The sequence below is a fragment of the Ceratotherium simum genome, chromosome 29 (genome assembly GCF_057802395.1).
Source record: "Ceratotherium simum simum isolate JZ-2026a chromosome 29, ASM5780239v1, whole genome shotgun sequence".
Classification (NCBI taxonomy): Eukaryota; Metazoa; Chordata; class Mammalia; order Perissodactyla; family Rhinocerotidae; genus Ceratotherium; species Ceratotherium simum.
This window is the reverse complement of record NC_141928.1, coordinates 40,184,287-40,202,919: the sequence shown is the minus strand read 5'-3', so window position 1 is coordinate 40,202,919 and position 18,633 is coordinate 40,184,287. Positions and strand designations below refer to the sequence as shown.

Sequence of the window (18,633 nt, the reverse complement as noted above, 5' to 3'; positions counted from 1 at the left end):
CCACATCAGGTAACATTTCACAGGGTGAGGGTGTGGGCATCTTGCAGCCTGGGACGCTATTCTCCCTACACAGATGTTCTCAGGGAGGGGCAGACGTGACTGACATCGTTGGAATGGCCCTGAGTGTGTGTGTGTGTGTGTGAGATTGCGTGCAGCGGTGTGTCTGGGGGCAGGGCAGGCTGCAGCCTCGAGGCTTAACATCACACTGAGGCTTGGGGCTCTCATCCTGCTCAAGTACCACCTGTGTAGCTTTGCAGTGTTCAGATTGTGTTGTGTGGCCCAGCCGCCCACTGGAATGGGGCAGTGCTGCGACAGCAGCTCCTTTGCCCTGCAGGGAGTAGGGGCCAGTGATGCCCCGGCCCTGGTGGGCATCTCTGCTTCACGTGGCCTGTTCGCAAGCCCTCCTTAACCAGCCCAGGGCCCCTCCCCTTGGCTCCGGTGGCAGAGTACAGACCCTACTCACTCAGATGTCTTTCCAACTCCATTGCTCCCCTCAGGCATCCTCTCAGCCCTCTTCACTTTAGAAAACTACCACCACCATCACCAACACTAAAGAAAAGCTTAAAGGGCCCCTTGATCCTGGTAACATCAGTTTTATTGGGTTGGGGTGGCAACTGTAGTCTGACTGGGGGCAGGGCCAGCCCTCACAGGTTGTTGAGTTCCAGCAGGGTCTGGTCGAGGGTCTGGTGAATCTCCACGTTCTCCTCCTTGGCACTGGCCAAGGTCTCTGTGAGGGGAAGCAGCATATGAAGAGGGGAAGGGGAGAGATGTGGGGAGGCATGGATGGGGGACGTGACAAATAGACACGGACTGGTTGGAGGCACAGGAAGACACAAGCATTCAGGGCTCTGAGGACCCGTGGCTGGGGTGAATGGATGGACTGACCAGGACAGACACAGATGCCTCACTCAAGGCTTTGGGGTGATGGAGGTGGGATGGGAAGGTCTGAGTCATAAACTAGTTTACCCTCCTTTAGAAGGTGTGAGTTGGAAACAGAAGACAAAGACTGCGCCAGGAAAGGGAAGGCCAGACACACAGACTTGAGGCAGAAAACAGACCTGGAGTGAAAGCCCAATGTTGCTGGCATCCAACACTTTTCCAAGCTTCATCCCAGACCTTTCACAACCCTCTTGCCCCTCCCCTGCACCTCACCACCCCGTTTCCCCTCCAGTCATTCCTTCAGCTCCTGGAAGCCCGGCTGAGTGCTCGGAGGTCAGTGACAGGCCTGGGTCTGCAGAAGGGTGGGCCTCACCCTTCTCACGGTGACTCCTCGGGTCACACATGCCCACATGCAGCAGCAAGAGTCGAAGTGACAGACCGGGAGTGCCCATGCGGGGGGGTTTTGGTGTGTGCCACAGTGTTTTGTGGGTGAGCTCACTGGGTGGTCACAAGATTTGGGGTGTCTGTAAGAGCCCGGGTCTCAGCAGGGAACCAGTGCTCTGGGGGGTGATGGAAGTGCTCTCTGGAGGGCAGGAAACAGCATGGAGACCAAGTTGAGTTTATTAAGCAGCAGAGAGAGGTAGAGGCAGGTGGGTGAGGGGGGAGTGGATGGAGAGAAGGACGAAGCAGGTGCCAGGGTGGGTGGCAGGTGTGCTGGGGCTCTCCTAGGCTGGCCCCGCCTGGCTGCGCAATGTTGGCAATTTCTGCTCCTCCTGCCCCCCCCCCCATAGAAAGAATGGAAAGGAGAGGAGAGAAGGGGCCAGGGGGCCACACTGGTGAGGGGCTCAGAGGGAGGTGATGTCATTGAGTGCGTTGTCCAGCTCCTCGCTGATGGCCTTGTACTTCATCTTCTGTGCATAGACTTCGTCTGGGGAGGTCCAGGGGAGGGGGACCAGGTGGGAGTGTGAGGAGAGGGAATGGAGGGAAAGAGGAAAGGAAGGAGAGAGGGTAATGGAAAGAGAGAAGAATTGTCAGAGAAAGGTGGACAAAGATAGAGTGACAGAGAGGCCAGAGAACAGGCTGCACAGACGTCAGGGCTCCCTCTTCCCTCTCTGTACCCCCAGATTGGTTCTTCCCCCACAAGCTCCTGTCTCCCCCAGGACGTAGGGGCACAGTGCTTTGAATAAGCAGGAGTGCTTGCTTCGGCGTGGCGGGGTGCTCGAGCCAGAAAGGTCTGAAGTCATAAAGGTGGAGATAAACTTGAGGTTTGCCTGAGAAGGCTGGAGGCGAGGGAAGCGGCAGTCATGAAACTGAAAGGTTACCGCAGAATAAAGGGAGACAGTTCTAGGCACAACGGTGTTGACAACAGTGAGAAATAGCCACAGACTAGCAAATACCTGGATGTTTGTTTTCACCAAATCTAGCTTAAAATAGTATTTTCCACTAATATCATCATGAAAACCTAGTTATTAAACCAAATAGCTCTCTAATAAAGAAGTTTCTGGGATACAGCTCTATCGTGCTGCACCTGGAGACAGAACTGTCTTGGTTAGTGCTATTCAGAGTGGTCTGAGGACCAGCAGCGTCGGCACTTCCAGGGAGCTCATGAGACATCTAAATTCTCCAGCCCAAAGTCAGCAATCACTTTGGAGCAAGCCCAGGAGTCTGTGTTTTAAACTCTGTGGCGTGAGACACGCCGGTGCTGCTGTGCCAGACCCGGCACAGCCCCTTGAACGGCAAGCGCAGACACTGAAGTCTGCAGAGGCCCAGGCGGCCGCCCCAACTGATGGGTGGCAAATATAATGGGATGGGAAGATGGGGGACAGACTGGATGGGAAGATGGGGGACAGACTAACAGTCATGGGGAGTGCAGGCCTATTCAAAAAGGTTTGAGGTACAGGGGAGTAGCCCTTTTACCTTCCAGGTCATCAATGGTTTTCTCCAACTTTGCCACAGACCTTTCGGCAAACTCTGCTCGGGTCTCAGCCTGGGAGTAAAGGCAAGACGGGGGAAATGACAAAGTCTTAGGCCCTCCCAGACACTGTCACTCAAGTCCCCCTTCTTTTCCATCCCTATCCCCGACTTCCTGGCCCAGGTGGTCTCTGGCGGTGGTGGGGGGCAGGGACTGGAGTACTCACCTCCTTGAGCTTCTCCTCCAGTAGCTTGATCTCCTCTTCATATTTATCCTCCTTGGTGGAATACTTGCAGGGACAGACACACACCATCAGCAGATCGCCTCCACAGACCCTTCACTTCTCCACTGAGCCCCACAGGTTGCTCACCATCTTGTCTCCAGCGAACACCCGCCTTGCCCCGCTGGGGCCCAGCGCCTCCCTCCCCTGGAGGACCCCGGCCTCACTACCCGTGTCCCCCTCTACCTTGTCCGCCTGGGCTTCCAGGGATTTCAAGTTGTTGGTAACAATTTTCAGCTCCTCCTCTAGGTCCCCACATTTACTGCAGGGGGTGTGTGGCAGGGTGGGGTGTGAGGGCACAGTGGGGAGACAGCGGAGATGGCACAGCAGGGAGGGATGGAGGAAAGAAGAGAAGAGCAAAGTTGTGAGAGTGAGAGCAGGCAGAGCTGGGAGGCCCCGGGCCCTTCCCGACCCCAGCAGCTGAGAGCAGCCTGAGATGGAGGGGAAGGTGAGCTGAGAGAAGGTGCCACTGCCCAGAAAGGTCCAGAGAGGTTGCTACCTCCTCCTCTGAGGCCATCAGGGACTTGAGGGCCTGGTCCATGGTCCGAAGTTCCTCCTCCAGCTGCCTGGCTCGGCTGGGGGCGGCGGGTAGGGGTCAGAGGACAGGACCTGTCCCTATGGCCCCGAACCTGAGAAACTGCCTCCCTACTTCGCAGAGTGCCCCACAGCCATGGCTCGGGCCAAGTTTCACTTGCCACCCCAGGGTACCCTTACCTCTCAGCCACCTCGGCTCTCTCTTCTGAGCGCTCCAGCTCTCCTTCCAGGATCACCAGCTTCCTGGCCACCTGCAGGGCACGGGGAGAGAGGAGCAGATCCACAATGAATGACTCGGCTTGTGTCGGACTTGCGAGTGAGAAGGAAGCGGAGCAGAGCTATCACCTCCTCATATTTGCGGTCCGAATCCTCAGCGATGTGCTTGGCCTCCTTCAGCTGCATCTCCTGCAGCTCCATCTTCTCCTCATCCTTCATGGCTCGGTTTTCGATGACCTTCATTCCTCTGACAGGCAGGGAGAGGGGTGGGAGTGGGGTCAGGATGAGCAGAGACAGGCTCTGAGCCCCCTGCCCAGCCCACTCCCTGAGGGCCCCCTGCCCACCTCTCACTCTCATCAGCTGCCTTCTCAGCCTCCTCTAGCTTCTGTAGGGCTGTAGCCAGGCGCTCCTGCGCCCGGTCCAGCTCCTCCTCTACCAGCTGAATACGGCGGTTCAGAGAGGCCACATCTGCCTCGGCCTGTGGGTCAAAGGTCAGAGGTCAGAAAAGCTTTGTCTGCCTTGGATGAGGATAAGAGAGGCTCCAGAGGATATTCTTGTCAGAAAGAACCTAGGCTTCCTGGTTTCCAGACTTTCAACCTATTTTTCTCCCCCTAGCCAACCATCTTCTTGCCCAGACCGTGCTCCAGCCCAAAGTATGCATTCCTTGACAGGCTCCAATCCCCTGCCACAGGGCCTCTTCTGGCACGATGCACAGTCAGTCTACCAGTGGTTATCTGCATACAGGCCCCTCTGTGCCCCTGAGAGCACTCCAAGTGCTGGGCCCAGGTCTGAGGCAGCCCTGACTCCTCCACAGCAGAGCCTGGCGGGCCGGGGGGTGGGGAAGAATGAGGCCAACCAGACCTCACTGCTGCTAAAAATAGCCAGTCACAGAATCAAGGTCCGTGATGTCACTGGCTGCCAGGCAGACTCCCACTGAAGGGCTCAGGAGGCAAGCCAGGCCTATACAGGACATCCTTGGCTGTGCCATGGGGCTCCCTGCCAAGGCAGGGAGGCAACTGGGGGTGGTGCAAGGGCAGTGTGAGTGACGGATTGTCAGGCCCTGATCCTGCAACACAGAGGCAAAACCACGGAGGCTTGGGAGAAGGCCCATGGAAATGGATGATACCTTGAGAAAAAGAGGCAGAGCCAAAAGGGGCCAATAAAGGAAAAGGGGAGAAGCAACACAGTTTGGTGTTAAGAGCATCGGCTCTGAGGCAGGCTGCTGTCTCCGAGCCACAGCTCAGCCACTCAACACTTGTGTCACTTTAGGCAACTTATTTAGTGTCTGTAAGCCTCCAAGTTGACAACAGCAGTTCCTCCTTCGGATGCTGTTCTGAGATAATGCCCTTCTTCTACTACTCGATTAATCAACAGGACCACGTGGGAGGCTTATAAAACTAAACAGGTTCTCCAGCTCCATGCTGGATTCACTGAATTGGGATCTGCATGGCAGGGCTTGGAAATCTTTTAGTTCTTTTTTTAAAGCTCTCAAGCAATTCTGATAAGCCAAGTTTGGGAAATAGTAAAACAATACGCAGAAAGCAGTTGAGCACCTTGCCAGCAGAGTCTACACTTCATAAATGTTAGGCTGTCCCTGACTCTCCCTCAAAGATGAAGATGTAGAGACCCTGAGATTTAAGACTGGAAAGCAGAGAGGAGCAGCAGGGGAAAGAGAGAGATAGAGGGAGAGAGGGGCAGCAGCACTGGGGGCAGCAGGGGTAGAAACCAGGTCCTAAGTTGGACGGCAGGGCAGGGGAAAGAGTACCCTACGTAGAAAGTAGTTGTAGGGAGCCGGCCCCGTGGCGTACTGTTAAGTGCATGTGCTCCGCTGCTGGCGGCCCGGGTTCGGATCCTGGGGGCGCACCAAGGCACCACTTGTCAGGCCATGCTGTGGCGGCGTCCCAGATAAAGCAGAGGAAGATCGGCCAGATGTTAGCCCAGGGCCAGTCTTCCTCAGCAAAAAGAGGAGGATTGGAGACAGATGTTAGCTCAGGGCTAATCTTCCTCACAAAAAAAAAAAAAAGAAAGTAGTTGTAGCTTATCTTCCAGGTGCTGAATGCCACCTGGACAAGTGACAAGAGCCCATCATGGGCACAGGGCCAGATGACTCAGTGTGGAAGGATTCTGGGGGCAGCACTGTGGGTTAGGAAGAATGACTCCGGGGGACACTGGGGGTCTACTCTAGAGAGAAATGAAACTCGATAAAAGGAAAACTCTCTTCATGGTAGTGAGGTGACAAATGACTGGAGAATATGGGAAGTCCTGGGGTCCTCATCACAGGACTGACATTTATCATTGGCTGCTTCTCAAGCTCTTCCCAGTTATGGATGCTGCTCTCTGACCACTACTGTCCCCACTGGACAAGTGGGAAGCAAGAGAGAAGGGAGAAACTGAGGCACTGTGTAAGTCAAGTGCTGCGTTCAAGGTCACACAGTAAGTTTGGGCAGTGTTTCCCATCTGCCCCTGGCACTGCAGCCCTGCTTCCCCAGCTCTTTCCCTGGCTCCACTCCTCCCCTCCAGCCCCAACCCAGCTCCTTGGGTTTCCAGTCCTGCCTCCAGCTGTACTGGGTCTTGGTTATTTATAGAGTGTCAGATGCCCAGGGTTGTCTTCGCTAGCAGCTGCAGGTCAGTTCCCTCCCGAGTGCCAGGGCTGGTGGAGAACCAACACCAAAGGCTGGAGGTCAGAAAGACCAATCTTGGTGGTGGGGAGTTGGGGAACACAGAGAATGGTCAACACAAACAGTAACGTCATCTTTGATCTCGGATGTTCAGATCATACTTGTGCTAATCCCCTCAACCATCCAACCGGAGGTTCATCTTAAACTTAAAACAATCCTGGGTAGAAGGCAAACGGGGAAACTGAGGCAGAGAATAGTGAAAGTACCATGTCCAAAGTCATATGGCCACTCTCCGGTGTCAAGATGGGGGTTAGGCATGGCAGGAGGTGGAGAAGTCTGGTTAGGGGATGTGGGGTGGGCAGAGGAATCGCAGAGTGAGCAGGACCTGCCAAGGTGGCTGCCTTGGCATTTGTGGCCCTGTTCCTCTGCCCTGTGGCCTGGCATGGTCTCAAGGCTGACAGCTTAACGAGGGTAAATAAGGGTCCAGAAGAACCTGAGTTGGGGCCCTAGTGCACAGCAGGGCCGCTGAAGCCAGAGGTCAAGGCCAGGGAATTTCTAATGGCCCCCCAGTGGTGTAACTCAAGGCGGGGCCCATCTCTGGATTCCTCTCCCTCCTCCTGCCCAACAGCACCTACACCCACACCCCGCACCCCGAAAATGTAGCTGCAGTCTCCTCTCCATTTTCCGCTGGAGGATGAACTGAGGTGGATGATAAATTCCTGTTCCACCCACCCCCACGATGACTCATAGCTTGGTCACTGTACATTCTAAGAGCTGGCACCAAACGGAATTATAAGGCTCCGACCTCGGGGGACGTGGGAGGTGGTTCCGATTTACCCACTGTCTCGACGATTTGTGCAAGCTTGCCCGAGCCCGGTTCCTGAGAGGGAACCCTTTCTGTCCTGGTGCTGGGGATATCTGGGTCCCCTCTCCTTCATCCCCATGTCCAGGACTCCTCCCATGTGCTCTCTCTTCCACCGTCCCCCAGGTCCACACTCACATCAGTGGCCTTCTTCTCAGCCTGCTCCAGTTTCTCCTGGGCGTCCTTCACTGACTCAGAATACTTCTCCACCTCGTCCTCCGTCCCCTTCAGCTTCTTCTGGAGGGCCTGCTGCTCCTCCTCCAGCTGGGAGAGAGAGGCCTCCGTCAGCCAGGCCCAGGCCCAGGCCGGGGCAGAAGGCAGGAATGTGTGAGGGGCACTAAGAAATATTTAGAGGCTATCAGAGAGGAAGAGGGATAGCAGAGGGGGCAGTGCAGCCAGGGTGTTGGAGGCACCTGGTGAGGGTAGAGAGCAAGCTTCTAGTCCCAAGGGGCAGGGCCCATCATGGCTATACAAGGGCAGGAGTGGAAATTGCGGGTCTGGGGGTCACCAGGCTACACTGGGTGAGATGAACCGTGGCTCTGGCTAGCACTGTGGGGGGTATGTGAAGGCCCAGCCCCAACACTGGACGGGCAGGAGCCTTGGAGAGCAGGCCCGAGGCTAGGGGGCGCGGGGCAGGGCCTGCTCGCCCTCGTTGAGGGAGAGGGGTTGCACCGGGTCCTGGGCCCCCACCTGCTTGCAGCGGTCCTCAGCTTGCTTCTTGTCGGCCTCAGCCTGCTCTGCCCGGTCGATGGCATTCTCCTTGTCCAGCTTTAGCATCTGCATCTTCTTCTTGATGGCATCCATGGCTGCGGTGGGGGACGGGCCGGCCGGCGGGCGGTGCGCACGGGGCGAACTGGGCTGGCTACGCGGACTGGACGCACTGGTGGCGGGCGAGGAGGGCCAAGCGGGACTGGGATGTCCCAGCCGCGCGGGCGCCTAAAAGGCGGGGAGGGACCGGGCGGAGCCGGGGGCCGGGACCCTCCCCCACCGCGGCCCAAACCTTGTAGGGGCAGAAGCACGGCCCGGCCGAGGGGCGCGGCCACCCCCAGCGCCCACCCCCTCGGGACCGCCCCCCGTGTCCCCCGCCCCCCACCAGCCGTCGGAAGGGAAAGGGGCCGGGACAGTCCGCTAAAAACCCTAGCGCTGCGGCGGGGAGGGGATCCTCGGACGGGGGGCTCCGCGCTTGCTCTGAGTGACAGCCCGGCCCCATGGCAGCTGCGGCTGGGGCCCTTGGGGCTATTTCGGGGCGTGAGCTCACGGCAGCTGCCCGCGCGCAGGGACCGCCGTGCCCCCCCTCAACTGCAGCAGCCGCTGCCCTTAATTTAGAAGTTTCCTGTAAATCCCCACGGATTAAATGTCTCTTGGGAGGCGGGGCTCCTTCGCTGTTTGAGTGCCTCAGTTTACCCTGAGTCCCAGACTCTGGGTTTGCGTTGCCGACGTGATAGTGATAGGGCCGAGTCTCACCAGGGGCTTGGGGAAACTGAGATAGGAGGGGAGCCCAGAGCCCCGGTCGCAGTGCGGAGCGAGGCCCGGCTTGCTACCCCCAAGGGCGGGCCTGACCTTTCTTCCCCTCGCTTCCCCTTCCACCCCCTGCCCCTGGATCCGGGGCCCCTCCTCTGCGGTGGCCAGGCCACGGAACCCAGCTCCGCGCCCGCCGCCCCGCCCCACGTGCCCACATAGTTTCCACGCGGCTACGGCCGGCAGCGCCCCGCGCGCCCCGCCCCCACCCCGGGTCGCGTCCCTCCCCGCCCCGCCCGGCTCCCTCCACTACCCACCCCCGCCCGCTGTCCCCCTCCCGCGTGCCCCGCGCCCGCCCTTTTCCCCTTCTCCCGGCGGACTCTCCTCTCTTCCCTTGCGGGCCAACTTTACGCTGAAATCTCTTTTCTGCCCTTTTTTGGGATGTTTCCCCGTGGGGAGGCGGGGCCGGGCGGGAGCGGGGAAGGCAGGGGCGAGGGGAAGAGTTTCTGAGCAGCAGGGGCGGGCGCCGGGGTGCGATGCCCCCTCCCCCCGAGGCCGCCAGAAGCGGCTCCCGAGGGGGTCCTGGAGTCAGGACGTCTGAGGCGCTGGCGCGAAACTGATTTCGTTTTCCCTGGTGTGGGGTGAGGGGAGAGGAAGTGGAGAGCCGCCTCGGAGGGAGGGCCGAGGTGGAGGAAGCGGTTCGCCCGGCTCCCCAGGGGCAGAGGGGTGGGAGGCCTGGATTTGCTAGCGGGGGTGGGAACCGTGGGAACCCGTGGGCCCCGGGCAGGGCAGGGCAGGGCAGGGCAGGGGCGCGGAGATGTATTTAGATCTGCTCCGCTGCGTGCTGCCACGCGTGGAACAAACCTGACCTCGCGGTGTTCGCTCCGACCTGTTTTCCCCAAACTCATGAAAGACGCCCCCATCCCCCGGTAACCAGTGCTAGACACCTGGGGTTATCAAGCGCTCCCCTGTTCCTCACTGCCCACAACCACTGACTCCTGTAGATTCTACGCCCTAAAAATGAGCTTCCTCCTCCACTGCGATTGCCTTGGCAGCTCATTATATTATCTCCTGCCTGGGTCTGTTGTGGCCTTACTCCTGGTTCCGCAACGCATTCATTCATTCAGCTATTCCTCAGACATTGTTACCAAAGACCTTTTTAAAAGTTGATGTGAATAGAATCCTAAAATCTTCCAAAACTCCTCCCTACTCCCTCCCTCCTTTGAAGATAAAAATCCACATTTCTTAATATGGTATATAAGGCCCTTTGTTTTGGCCCCTGCCTACTTCTCTAGCCTTGGCTCCTTTCATTCCCAACCTCACGCCCAACGCACGTGCTTGTACTTCATGCTGCATTCCTACTGAGCGACCTGCGCGCGCGGGAACTAGCCATACTTGTCCTAAAGCTTCCGCCTTTTATGCATTCTGTTCCCTCTCCCTAAAATGCTCTTCCCTTGGCTGAATCCTGGTTGCCTTAAAGATTCAGATCAAGCGTCAGCCCTTTTGGGAAGCCCTCCTTGGTCATTTCCCCTCCCCCCTCCACTTGGGAGGTGCCCGTTCTTGGTGCAGGCTGCTGCTACTCTCATCATCATCCCTGTTACAGCTGTTCTTGCACCTGTGTCTCCTCCACTGGTCTGCGAATCCTCCAGAGCAGGGACTCCCTTTTTCAGTTCTGAATCCCCCATGCCAGCATAGCATCAGCCACAGTTAGCACCTGATAAACATTTGCCAGGTGAATTTTTTATGCACCAGGTTCTGGGTACCCAAAGATACTAATACTATGTGGATCTAGAGGAACTCATGGTCTAGTGCGGCAGTTCTCAAACTTTTTGGCCTTAGAACCCCTTACACTCTTAAAAACGAGTGGGGTTTGAAGATCCAAAAAGCTTTTGTTGAATCAGATTAATCTACCAATACTTAGCATATTAAAATGGAAACAGAAAATTTTAAAATATTTATTAATTCATTAAAAATAACAGAAATAAGGGCCCACGCAGTAGCATAGTGGTTAAGTTCAGCACGCTCCACTTTGCTGTCCCAGGTTCCTGGGTTCAGATCCCGGGCACGGACCTATACCGTTCATCAAGCCTTGCTGTGGTGGCAACCCACAAAACAAAATAGAGGAAGATTAGCACAGATGTTAGTTCAGGGGCAATCTTCCTCAAGCAAAAAGGGGAAGATTGGCGACAGATGTTAGCTCAGGGTCAGTCTTCAACAACAACAAAAAGAGATAAACCCTTTACACATAAACCATATTAACATAAATGTTTTTAATGAAAAACAGCTATATTCACCTCCCCAAATTAGTGAGAAGATGGCAGTTATTTTACATTTTTGCAGACCTCTTAGTATCAGTCAGTAGAAGACAGCTGGATTCTCAAAATCTAGTTGTGCTTTCTATCTGTTGCTGTATGTTGGCTTGTTTGAAGTACTGTACAGTCCTCCCTCGGTATCCGCAGAGGACTGGTTCCAGGACCCCCGCGGATACCAAGATCCACGGATGCTCAAATCCCTTAGTTGGTTCTGGCCCTCCATATCTTTGGGTTCCACATCCACTGATACAGAAGGCCGATTGTATATGAGGAAAATCTAGTCTCACACAGACATGTAGTTGGAAAAGAGAGTAGTATATTTATAGCCTTTTCAGCTAATTGTGGATATTCTTTGATACTACTCCAACACTTGACAAATGGTAGCGTCTTAAGGGTTAGTTGTAATGTGGAAACTGAAACCACATCAATAACCTTTTTGTACTACGTTACCTTAAAATTCGTTGGTCTGTACTGCACTTTGGTTGGATCTTTTACCCAGAGATGATTTTGTAACATAATGCACTGGTCGTTTGGAAAATATTGATTCACTGAGCTAGGCAGATGTTCCAAATGTTGATGTATTTCATTATACATTCTAAAAAAAAAGTCACATTCCTTAATACCATGATTGGTTTCCACAGAAAAGTCTAAGTTTTAAGTTTTGGGAAGCTGTGAAGCTCATGGTGGCAGATACAAGTTTTCCAAAGTTCTAATTTTCACTTAAAAGATTGAATTGTAACAATTGGCACAAATACTGTTGGATTTTTCCCTGGAGTGACAGACTCACTTGGCTCCTTTTTGAGAATGGTCTGCCAGATACCCAAGTCTGATAACCATGGTTTGTCTGTCAGTCACTCTTTTAAGTAAGTGGTGTTCCATCAAAAAAGCATCTAGTTCAGCTCACAACTCAAAGAACTGTCCAAGCGCTTTCCTCAAGACCCCAGCATACTGCGGTGTGCAGCCCAAGTGCTCATGCATACTTCCCAGTTCACCACCCAGAATATTGAAAAGAATTGTTACTCAAGGATTAAGATTTAATAAAATTAATAATTTTTTACTGCTTCACCAAGGACATTTTTTTTTTTTTTGCAGGGAGGGATTCGCCCTGAGCTAATATCTGTTGCCAATCTTGCTCTTTTTTTTCCCTCCCCAGAGCCCCCCAGTGCATGGTTGTATACCCTAGTTGTAAGTCCTTCTAGTTCTTCTATGTGAGCTGCCACCACAGCATGGCAACTGACAGATGGGTGGTGTGGTTTCACAACAGGGAAACGAACCTGGGCTGCCGGAGCGGTGAGAGTGCCAAACTTTAACCACTAGGCCATCAGGGCTGGCTCACCAAGGACATTCTTAAGTGAAGCTAGCATTTATTTCTTAAATTGCTAGTGCATGGCAGTGAATACAATGACTGTTAGTACACTTTGGGCCACAGCCTTGATTTGTGCTAAGGCAGTTTTACTCACCAATGTGTTTGCACTGTCAGAGTAAATGTTGACACTGTGAGAAAGGAAAATAACGTCTTAGCATTATGATGAAAATAATCTTGATCTTATGGACCCCAGAAAGGGTCTTGGGAACTCCTAGGGGCCTGAGGACCACATTTGAAGAACTGCTGGTCTCATGGGTATTCGAGCCTCTCCCCAGAAGGCTCCCCGAGGCATCACTAGTGAGAGGTATGTGATTGGTCACAGTTCCTGAGGACATGGCAGGAAAGTGGTGGCGGGAATAAGCAGCTGTCCCGGGCTCATAGCTGGAGTTCAAACAGTTCAGACCACCACTAGTTGGGGAGATCGTAGAAGGAATTCGATCTCCAAGGTCCTCAACTCACGATGCTAGGACACTGAATCCAGGATTAGAGGCCACTGTGGTGTGTGCTGCAGTTGCCAGTCCTCTGCATCACAGAGCTGATAATACATCTCTATTTTCCAGTGCTTAGCACGGGCTTGGCTTAGCAAATATTGAATGAATTAATCACAGGTGACAGGAGTGATGGTGGGAAGTTGGCACCTTCCCTAATGGGCTGCCCTGGGGAGGACAAAGTAATTCTGTCTACCTTAAACTGACTTTAAGGGGGTGGAAGTAGATGTCATGGCTTCAAGGAGGTGAAAGGTGCCTGAGTAGCAGCAGGTGGGTGGTGTTTGTGTTCTACTTGGAGGGAGAAGCAAGGAAGTAACACACCGGGTAACCATCTTGGTTAAAGAATCATGCATGGAAATAGCAGCAGACCTAAGAGGCTTGTCAGATAGCCCATGCAGTGTGGGCAGGGGGGTGAATGCAGAAGGAAGTGGAGACACACAGCACCCACCTCCCTGACCGCCTCTCTCCACTGAACCTCCAACTAGCAGGGCAGCTGGAACAGGCCTACTAGCACTGGCCTGGCCACTGCGGGAGCTCTGCCCGCTAACTACACCATCTCACACCTGGGTCAAGCTTTTCCAGTTCCTTTTCTTCTAGTGCTGTTCTAGGCAGGAGTAGCAAGGCCTGGGAGGGCCTACAGGTGCCCCACCTCGGTCAACAGTGGAACTGAGCCGAGGCAGCCTCAGGGTGGATTTTTTGCTTGTTAACTGCCTCAACCAAGTGTGTGGTCACTGTCCTCTCAGGCTCAGACACTCATATCTTACAGGTTTATTATTTTTAGTAAAGCTGCTTTTGAAAATTTGAATTTGGCCAAGGACTGGATTTGTTCACATACTCTAAGCAGTTATGAACAGAGTGTCCCCAGTAGCCACAAAAAGCAGTTGGCAGCTGCTGTCCCAGCAACAGAAGGACACTTGGTGAGGTGCAGGTGCTGGCCAGTGAGAGAGGGGACACGAGGAGCACGACTTCTCAGGGGCGGCTTCCAACTAGGATGACTTGAGGGGTCCGGGTGCGTGGAGGAGGAACAGGCCCCAGGGGGCAGATTGCCAGTCTGCCCCCACTCCATTTCTGAGGCAGATCAAGCTGGTGACAGAACTTGATCCCATTCTCTCCCCCACTGCCCTGGGGGAATCTCATCTCCCCAGGAAGCCAGGCAGAGCTGCAGGCAGAATCACCTTTATTGGACCATTGACCTGTTTGGGGCTTACAACCCCATGGCCCCCACAGGCAGCTGGGGGTGGGGGGTAGACAGTATCAAAAACGGATGAGTAGAGCTGAGGCTGTGGGGACTGGCTGGAAGCTGCTGGCAGTGTGGAGCGGGCTGGAGCCCTGGCAGGTTCAGACTGAGGCACAGCAGCGTTAATAATACTTTTGGAGCGTTAATACTCTGGGGAGGGGCAGACACTTGGGGGCCCTAGGGCATGAAGGCACTTGGAGTCAGGGAGGGGCCAGGGGATGTGCAGCGGGACTGGGCAGGGCCAGGCCCGGGGTTCCAGGCCCGGGGTTCGGCAGGCACTTGGGGAGTGCTGGGGTGGGCGGGTTGCGCCCGACAGCCCAGAAGGTTTTGGTCGTGACAGGCAGTCTCTGGGCTGGGTCTGCGTTAAACAGGAGCCAGCTGCCCTAGTGCTCATCTCGAAGCTCTGAAGGCAGGAACTTGTACTGTTGCTGCCGGATCTGGGCCAGCTTCTTCCGTGCCTCTTCCAGCTCTCGTTCCTTCCGAAGCATCTCTTCCTGTGCGGCAATGATCTGAGGAACGGAGATTGGGGACTCAGTTCAGTGAGTATGTGCATTAGGGTACAGGGTAGTTGGAACCAGCACAGGCAATATGACTGCCCTGCTGACAGCGTCCCTCGGAGTGCCTGGGGCAAAACTCACCTGGGCAATGCCCCCGACCATCTTTTCCTTCACCACCACTGTCTCGTTCTCCTGGTCTTCAAAGGCTGCAGCCTTCTGTGCCGCCTTCACCAGGTTGTCTGAGGCTCGCTTCACTGCATTGCCAGCAGCCTGGGCAGAGAGCAGGCTGAGAATTGAGGTGGGGTCCCAGCTGAGACAGTCCCTCAACTCCCTCACAGAAAGCATGTCTTGGGGGTGACAGTTGAAAGCAGGACAGCCCAAGGTACAAGGGGATGGGTCAGGGTTCCTCACCTGAAGCCGCTTCATTGCCTCAGAGTCCTGGTCAGCCTTGACCTTACAGGCCACAAGGAGCTGGGCTGTGGAGGCAGCTACCTGCTTGGCTGATGAGATGAGCTTCTCCTGGCTCGCGTGGCCCTGTACAGCTGCATTGGCTGCCTCACACAGATTGTTGGTGGCTGCAGCCACCATCCGGGCCTAAAGTGGGGAGATGAGATTAAAACATGCCTCTGGCCCTGGTTCATCCCCCTCTCCAGCCTTCACAAGTCTCTCAAGCTCAGAGGGACCTAGTGGGTGTTGTACACTCACAGCAGAAATGAGTCCCTGGGACCACTGCCCATCATCCAGTGCATTGGCTGGAATGGCGCCCACCTGTGGAGGAAGGAGGAGAGCCCGCTCAGACCTGTGCTCTCATAGGTGCGGAAAAGCCTCCCTGCTACGATGCGGGTGTGGATGGCAAAGCTCCGCTGCCCCATTCTTCTGGGCCTCCAAGTGCTTACCTTCCCCTGGGCCACCAGCTCCCTCTGGGCAGCTGATGCAGCCTTTACCAGGGCACTGGTGGCTGCTGCAATGGACTTGGCAGCTTCCAGTATCTGCTCCTCAAAGTTCAAGGACTCATCCGCCTCCTGCAGTGGAGAGACAAAGGTTGCAGAGAGAGATGCACAGTAAGAGGGGGCTGAAGGTGGGGACACGTGGCCATTATGAGGGTTGGGAAGAGGGAGGGAGCAGGACTGACCTTGGGTTTGGCCCGGGGCTTCAGCTGCTCCAGCTTTTTGGCTGCAGCCTCAATGGCAGCTGCAGCTCCCAAGAGCTCATTCTCAGCAATGACTGTGGGGTCCTCTGGGTCCACCCATTCTGTTCCTGGTGGGACAAAGGGGGAAAGGAAGAGGCTAAGGTGGAGCCGGGAGGTCAGGAGCACTGGACAGCTTGGTTACTATCAGCAGGCCCCAGCACCTGTGGGGACTATGGGCACAGGCTAGCTCAGAGCAGACAACCCGGAAGTAGAGAAGATCTCCCCAGAACAAGGGTTTCCCTTCCCTCCCTGCCCCCGGTCACCCCTCACCCTTCATGGCCTCAGCAGCCTGGATGAGCTCAGTGACTGAACCAGCCACGCGCTTTGAGTGTCCTGTCAACTGCTGCTTCAGTTCTGGGCTCGGCTTCTGCAGGGTCTGGGGAGAAGGCGGGCAGGAAGCAGAGAGCATCAGATCTTAGCTTCTACCTTGACTTTTCAAACAGGGCAGACCACGGCCGCCAACCCCGTCCCTAGAGCACTCCACACCGCAGCCCTCCACAGCACACCACCTATGCAGGTGCACCCAGGCACCACATGCACACACGGTGAAGACAGTGGGGCTATATGTCACTCACCGGCTGACAAGGAGCAAGGAGAATGACGACATGAGAAGAAAGAAGAGATGACGAAGTAGAGAAGGAGAGGTCAAGTGGAAAGAGAGGAGATAAGAAAAAGAGGAAGAGGAAGGGTAAGTGGGAGAACCAAAGATGTAAGAATGATGGGGCCCCACTGGAAGGGAGGTTTGGAAACAAGAACAGATTTGGGGAATACTTGGTGGGGTGGGGAGGAGATTTGAACAAAAAATTGGAGAGCTGGGTCTGAAGCTCATGGGAAGAGGACGGTGTATTCAGAGAGTCTGGTATGAGGAGCAGACAGCTCCCGCCTTACCAGTAGCACATGGTCCAGCAGTTCCAGGTAGCCATTGGCACATTCCCGACCATAGTGCAGGGCTCGAAGCTGCACATCAGGGGCTACTTCTGGGTGGTAAGCCGCTTCCTACACCACAGAGTAATACGTCAGCTTTAGGATCCCAAAGAGCTCCAGACCCCTCAAGCCCCTACAGTTTCTCCCCTACCATGTTCTGCCCTAAAGCTGCCTCACTGTCTCAGACTGCTGCCTCACTCTCAAGATTTCTACCTTGCAAGCCCGAAGCATATCTGCGATAGCACGGCGGCTTAGATTGGCTGTAGCAATGACATCCTCCTGGCGACAGGAGTTGCCAGCAGCAACAGCCTTGGCTGTTGCCATGGTGATACCCTTGGTCATTCGGATGAAATCTTCGGGGGTAGAGGTTTTGGCAGGTGGCTCTGGGGAACAGAAGACCTGTTGGGGCAGAACAAGAAGAAAAATTTTACAGTGAGTGAGACTGCAAGACAACATAGCACTCGTGTAATTTGGTTCATTCATCCATGTGTTCACGCAACAAGCATTCACTGAGGACTTATTGTTAAGTCAGGTCCTTGGAGAAGTTCACATATTCACAGCTAATACAATAGAAGACAGCCGGTCATCATTTCTGACTGAAGTGACTGGGGAGAATTATTTGTTTAAAATGAAAGGTAGGGCATGAATAACCAGATGTCAAGTGGGAGAGTTATCAGGAATGTTCTAGAATACCGGATGGTGGAGAAAAGGTTGTTGGGGCCTTGAATATCAGACCAAGGAACTTAGAATTTTACATAGTATGTAAAAGTCATAAAAATATTTTGGGGCCGGCCCCGTGGCTTAGTGGTTAAGTGTGTGCGCTCCGCTACTGGCAGCCCGGGTTTGGAGCCCAGGCATGCACTGATGCACTGCTTCTCTGGCCATGCTGAAGCCGCATCCCACATACAGCAACTAGAAGGATGTGCAACTATGACATACAACTACCTACTGGGGCTTTGCGGACAAAAAAGGCGGATTGGAAATAGATGTTAGCTCAGAGCCGGTCTTCCTCAGCAAAAAGAGGAGGATTAGCATGGATGTTAGCTCAGGGCTGATCTTCCTCACAAAAAAAAAAAATTTTGATGTATGTGTTCATCCTAACAAATCACTGAAGATCAGCTGTGTGGTAGATCCTGTGCAAGGTGCTAGGGATGCAACGGGGAATAAGGTAGATAAGGTCCTTGTTCTCTGGAGCTTACGTTCTAGTTTTGGATACAGACAACGTATAGGTAAACCAGCAGAAAAACTAGACTGTGATCTGGACTTTAAAGGCAATAAAGAGGGTGCTGTGATGACAAATAAAAACGAGGTCCTTTTTCAGATACGTGGACAGAGAAGGCCCCTCTGAGGAGACATTTAAGCTGAAGCGTGAAGGATTGGAAAGGGCCAGATGTTCAAACAGCTGGAGAGAAGCAAGTGCAAGGCCTGCAGTGGGCAAGTACTGACAGTGCAGTGGGACGGGGCACAGAAAGGAAAAAGAGCGGGAGAAGATGAGGTCGGCAGGGGCCATGGCGCCTGGAAGGCGATGGTGAGCAAGTTAGGTTATGGCAAAGAAGTCACTAAAGGGTTTTAAGCAGTGACGTGACATAATCTGATTTATATATATATATATATATATATTTGTTTTTTTGGTGAGGAAGATTGGGCCTGAGCTAACATCTGTGCCCATCCTCCTCTACTTTATATGGGATGCCACCACAGCATGGCTTGATAAGCACTGTGTAGGTCCACGCCCGGGATCTGAACCCGTGAACCCCGGGCTGCTGAAGTGGGGCATGCGAACTTAACCACTGTGCCACCGGGCCGGCCCCTGATTTATATTTTTTAAAAGATAATTCTGGCTATTATGTAGAGAGAATGG

The 18,633-nt window shown here is 54.3% G+C and overlaps 2 protein-coding genes across 14 annotated transcripts in view; both read right to left on the bottom strand.

Moving 5' to 3' along the window:
• Positions 1-505: 505 nt before the first annotated feature.
• Positions 506-8,250, bottom strand: TPM2 (tropomyosin 2). 9 transcript variants are annotated; one of them, XM_004443260.3, is made up of 9 exons: positions 7,992-8,213; positions 7,440-7,565; positions 4,166-4,299; positions 3,951-4,068; positions 3,786-3,856; positions 3,258-3,333; positions 3,018-3,080; positions 2,797-2,866; positions 574-727 (listed from the first exon to the last, which is right to left on the bottom strand). In XM_004443260.3, the coding sequence occupies exons 1-9, from the start codon at positions 8,103-8,105 to the stop codon at positions 645-647; spliced, it is 855 nt and encodes a 284-aa protein (XP_004443317.1). In that variant the 5' UTR covers positions 8,106-8,213; the 3' UTR covers positions 574-644. The 9 variants fall into 9 exon arrangements, with proteins under 9 accessions (XP_087275654.1, XP_004443317.1, XP_004443315.1 ...); XM_004443258.3 differs by lacking the exon at positions 3,258-3,333 and adding an exon at positions 3,571-3,646 and having other exon boundaries at positions 7,992-8,212; XM_004443259.3 differs by lacking the exon at positions 574-727 and adding an exon at positions 1,483-1,807 and having other exon boundaries at positions 7,992-8,223.
• Positions 8,251-14,085: 5,835 nt separating this feature from the next.
• The window catches only part of TLN1 (talin 1), a 32,264-nt gene continuing 27,716 nt past the window's right edge, over positions 14,086-18,633 (bottom strand). For all 5 annotated transcript variants that reach the window (XM_087419505.1, XM_087419507.1, XM_087419506.1 and 2 more), the window contains 9 exons: positions 16,986-17,171; positions 16,737-16,844; positions 16,119-16,224; positions 15,792-15,916; positions 15,556-15,681; positions 15,365-15,427; positions 15,071-15,253; positions 14,801-14,929; positions 14,086-14,671 (listed from right to left, as the gene is read on the bottom strand). In XM_087419505.1, the coding sequence (XP_087275631.1) occupies positions 14,546-14,671; positions 14,801-14,929; positions 15,071-15,253; positions 15,365-15,427; positions 15,556-15,681; positions 15,792-15,916; positions 16,119-16,224; positions 16,737-16,844; positions 16,986-17,171 (1,152 nt within the window). In that variant the 3' untranslated portion in view covers positions 14,086-14,545. The remainder of the gene's footprint in view (positions 14,672-14,800; positions 14,930-15,070; positions 15,254-15,364; positions 15,428-15,555; positions 15,682-15,791; positions 15,917-16,118; positions 16,225-16,736; positions 16,845-16,985; positions 17,172-18,633) is intronic.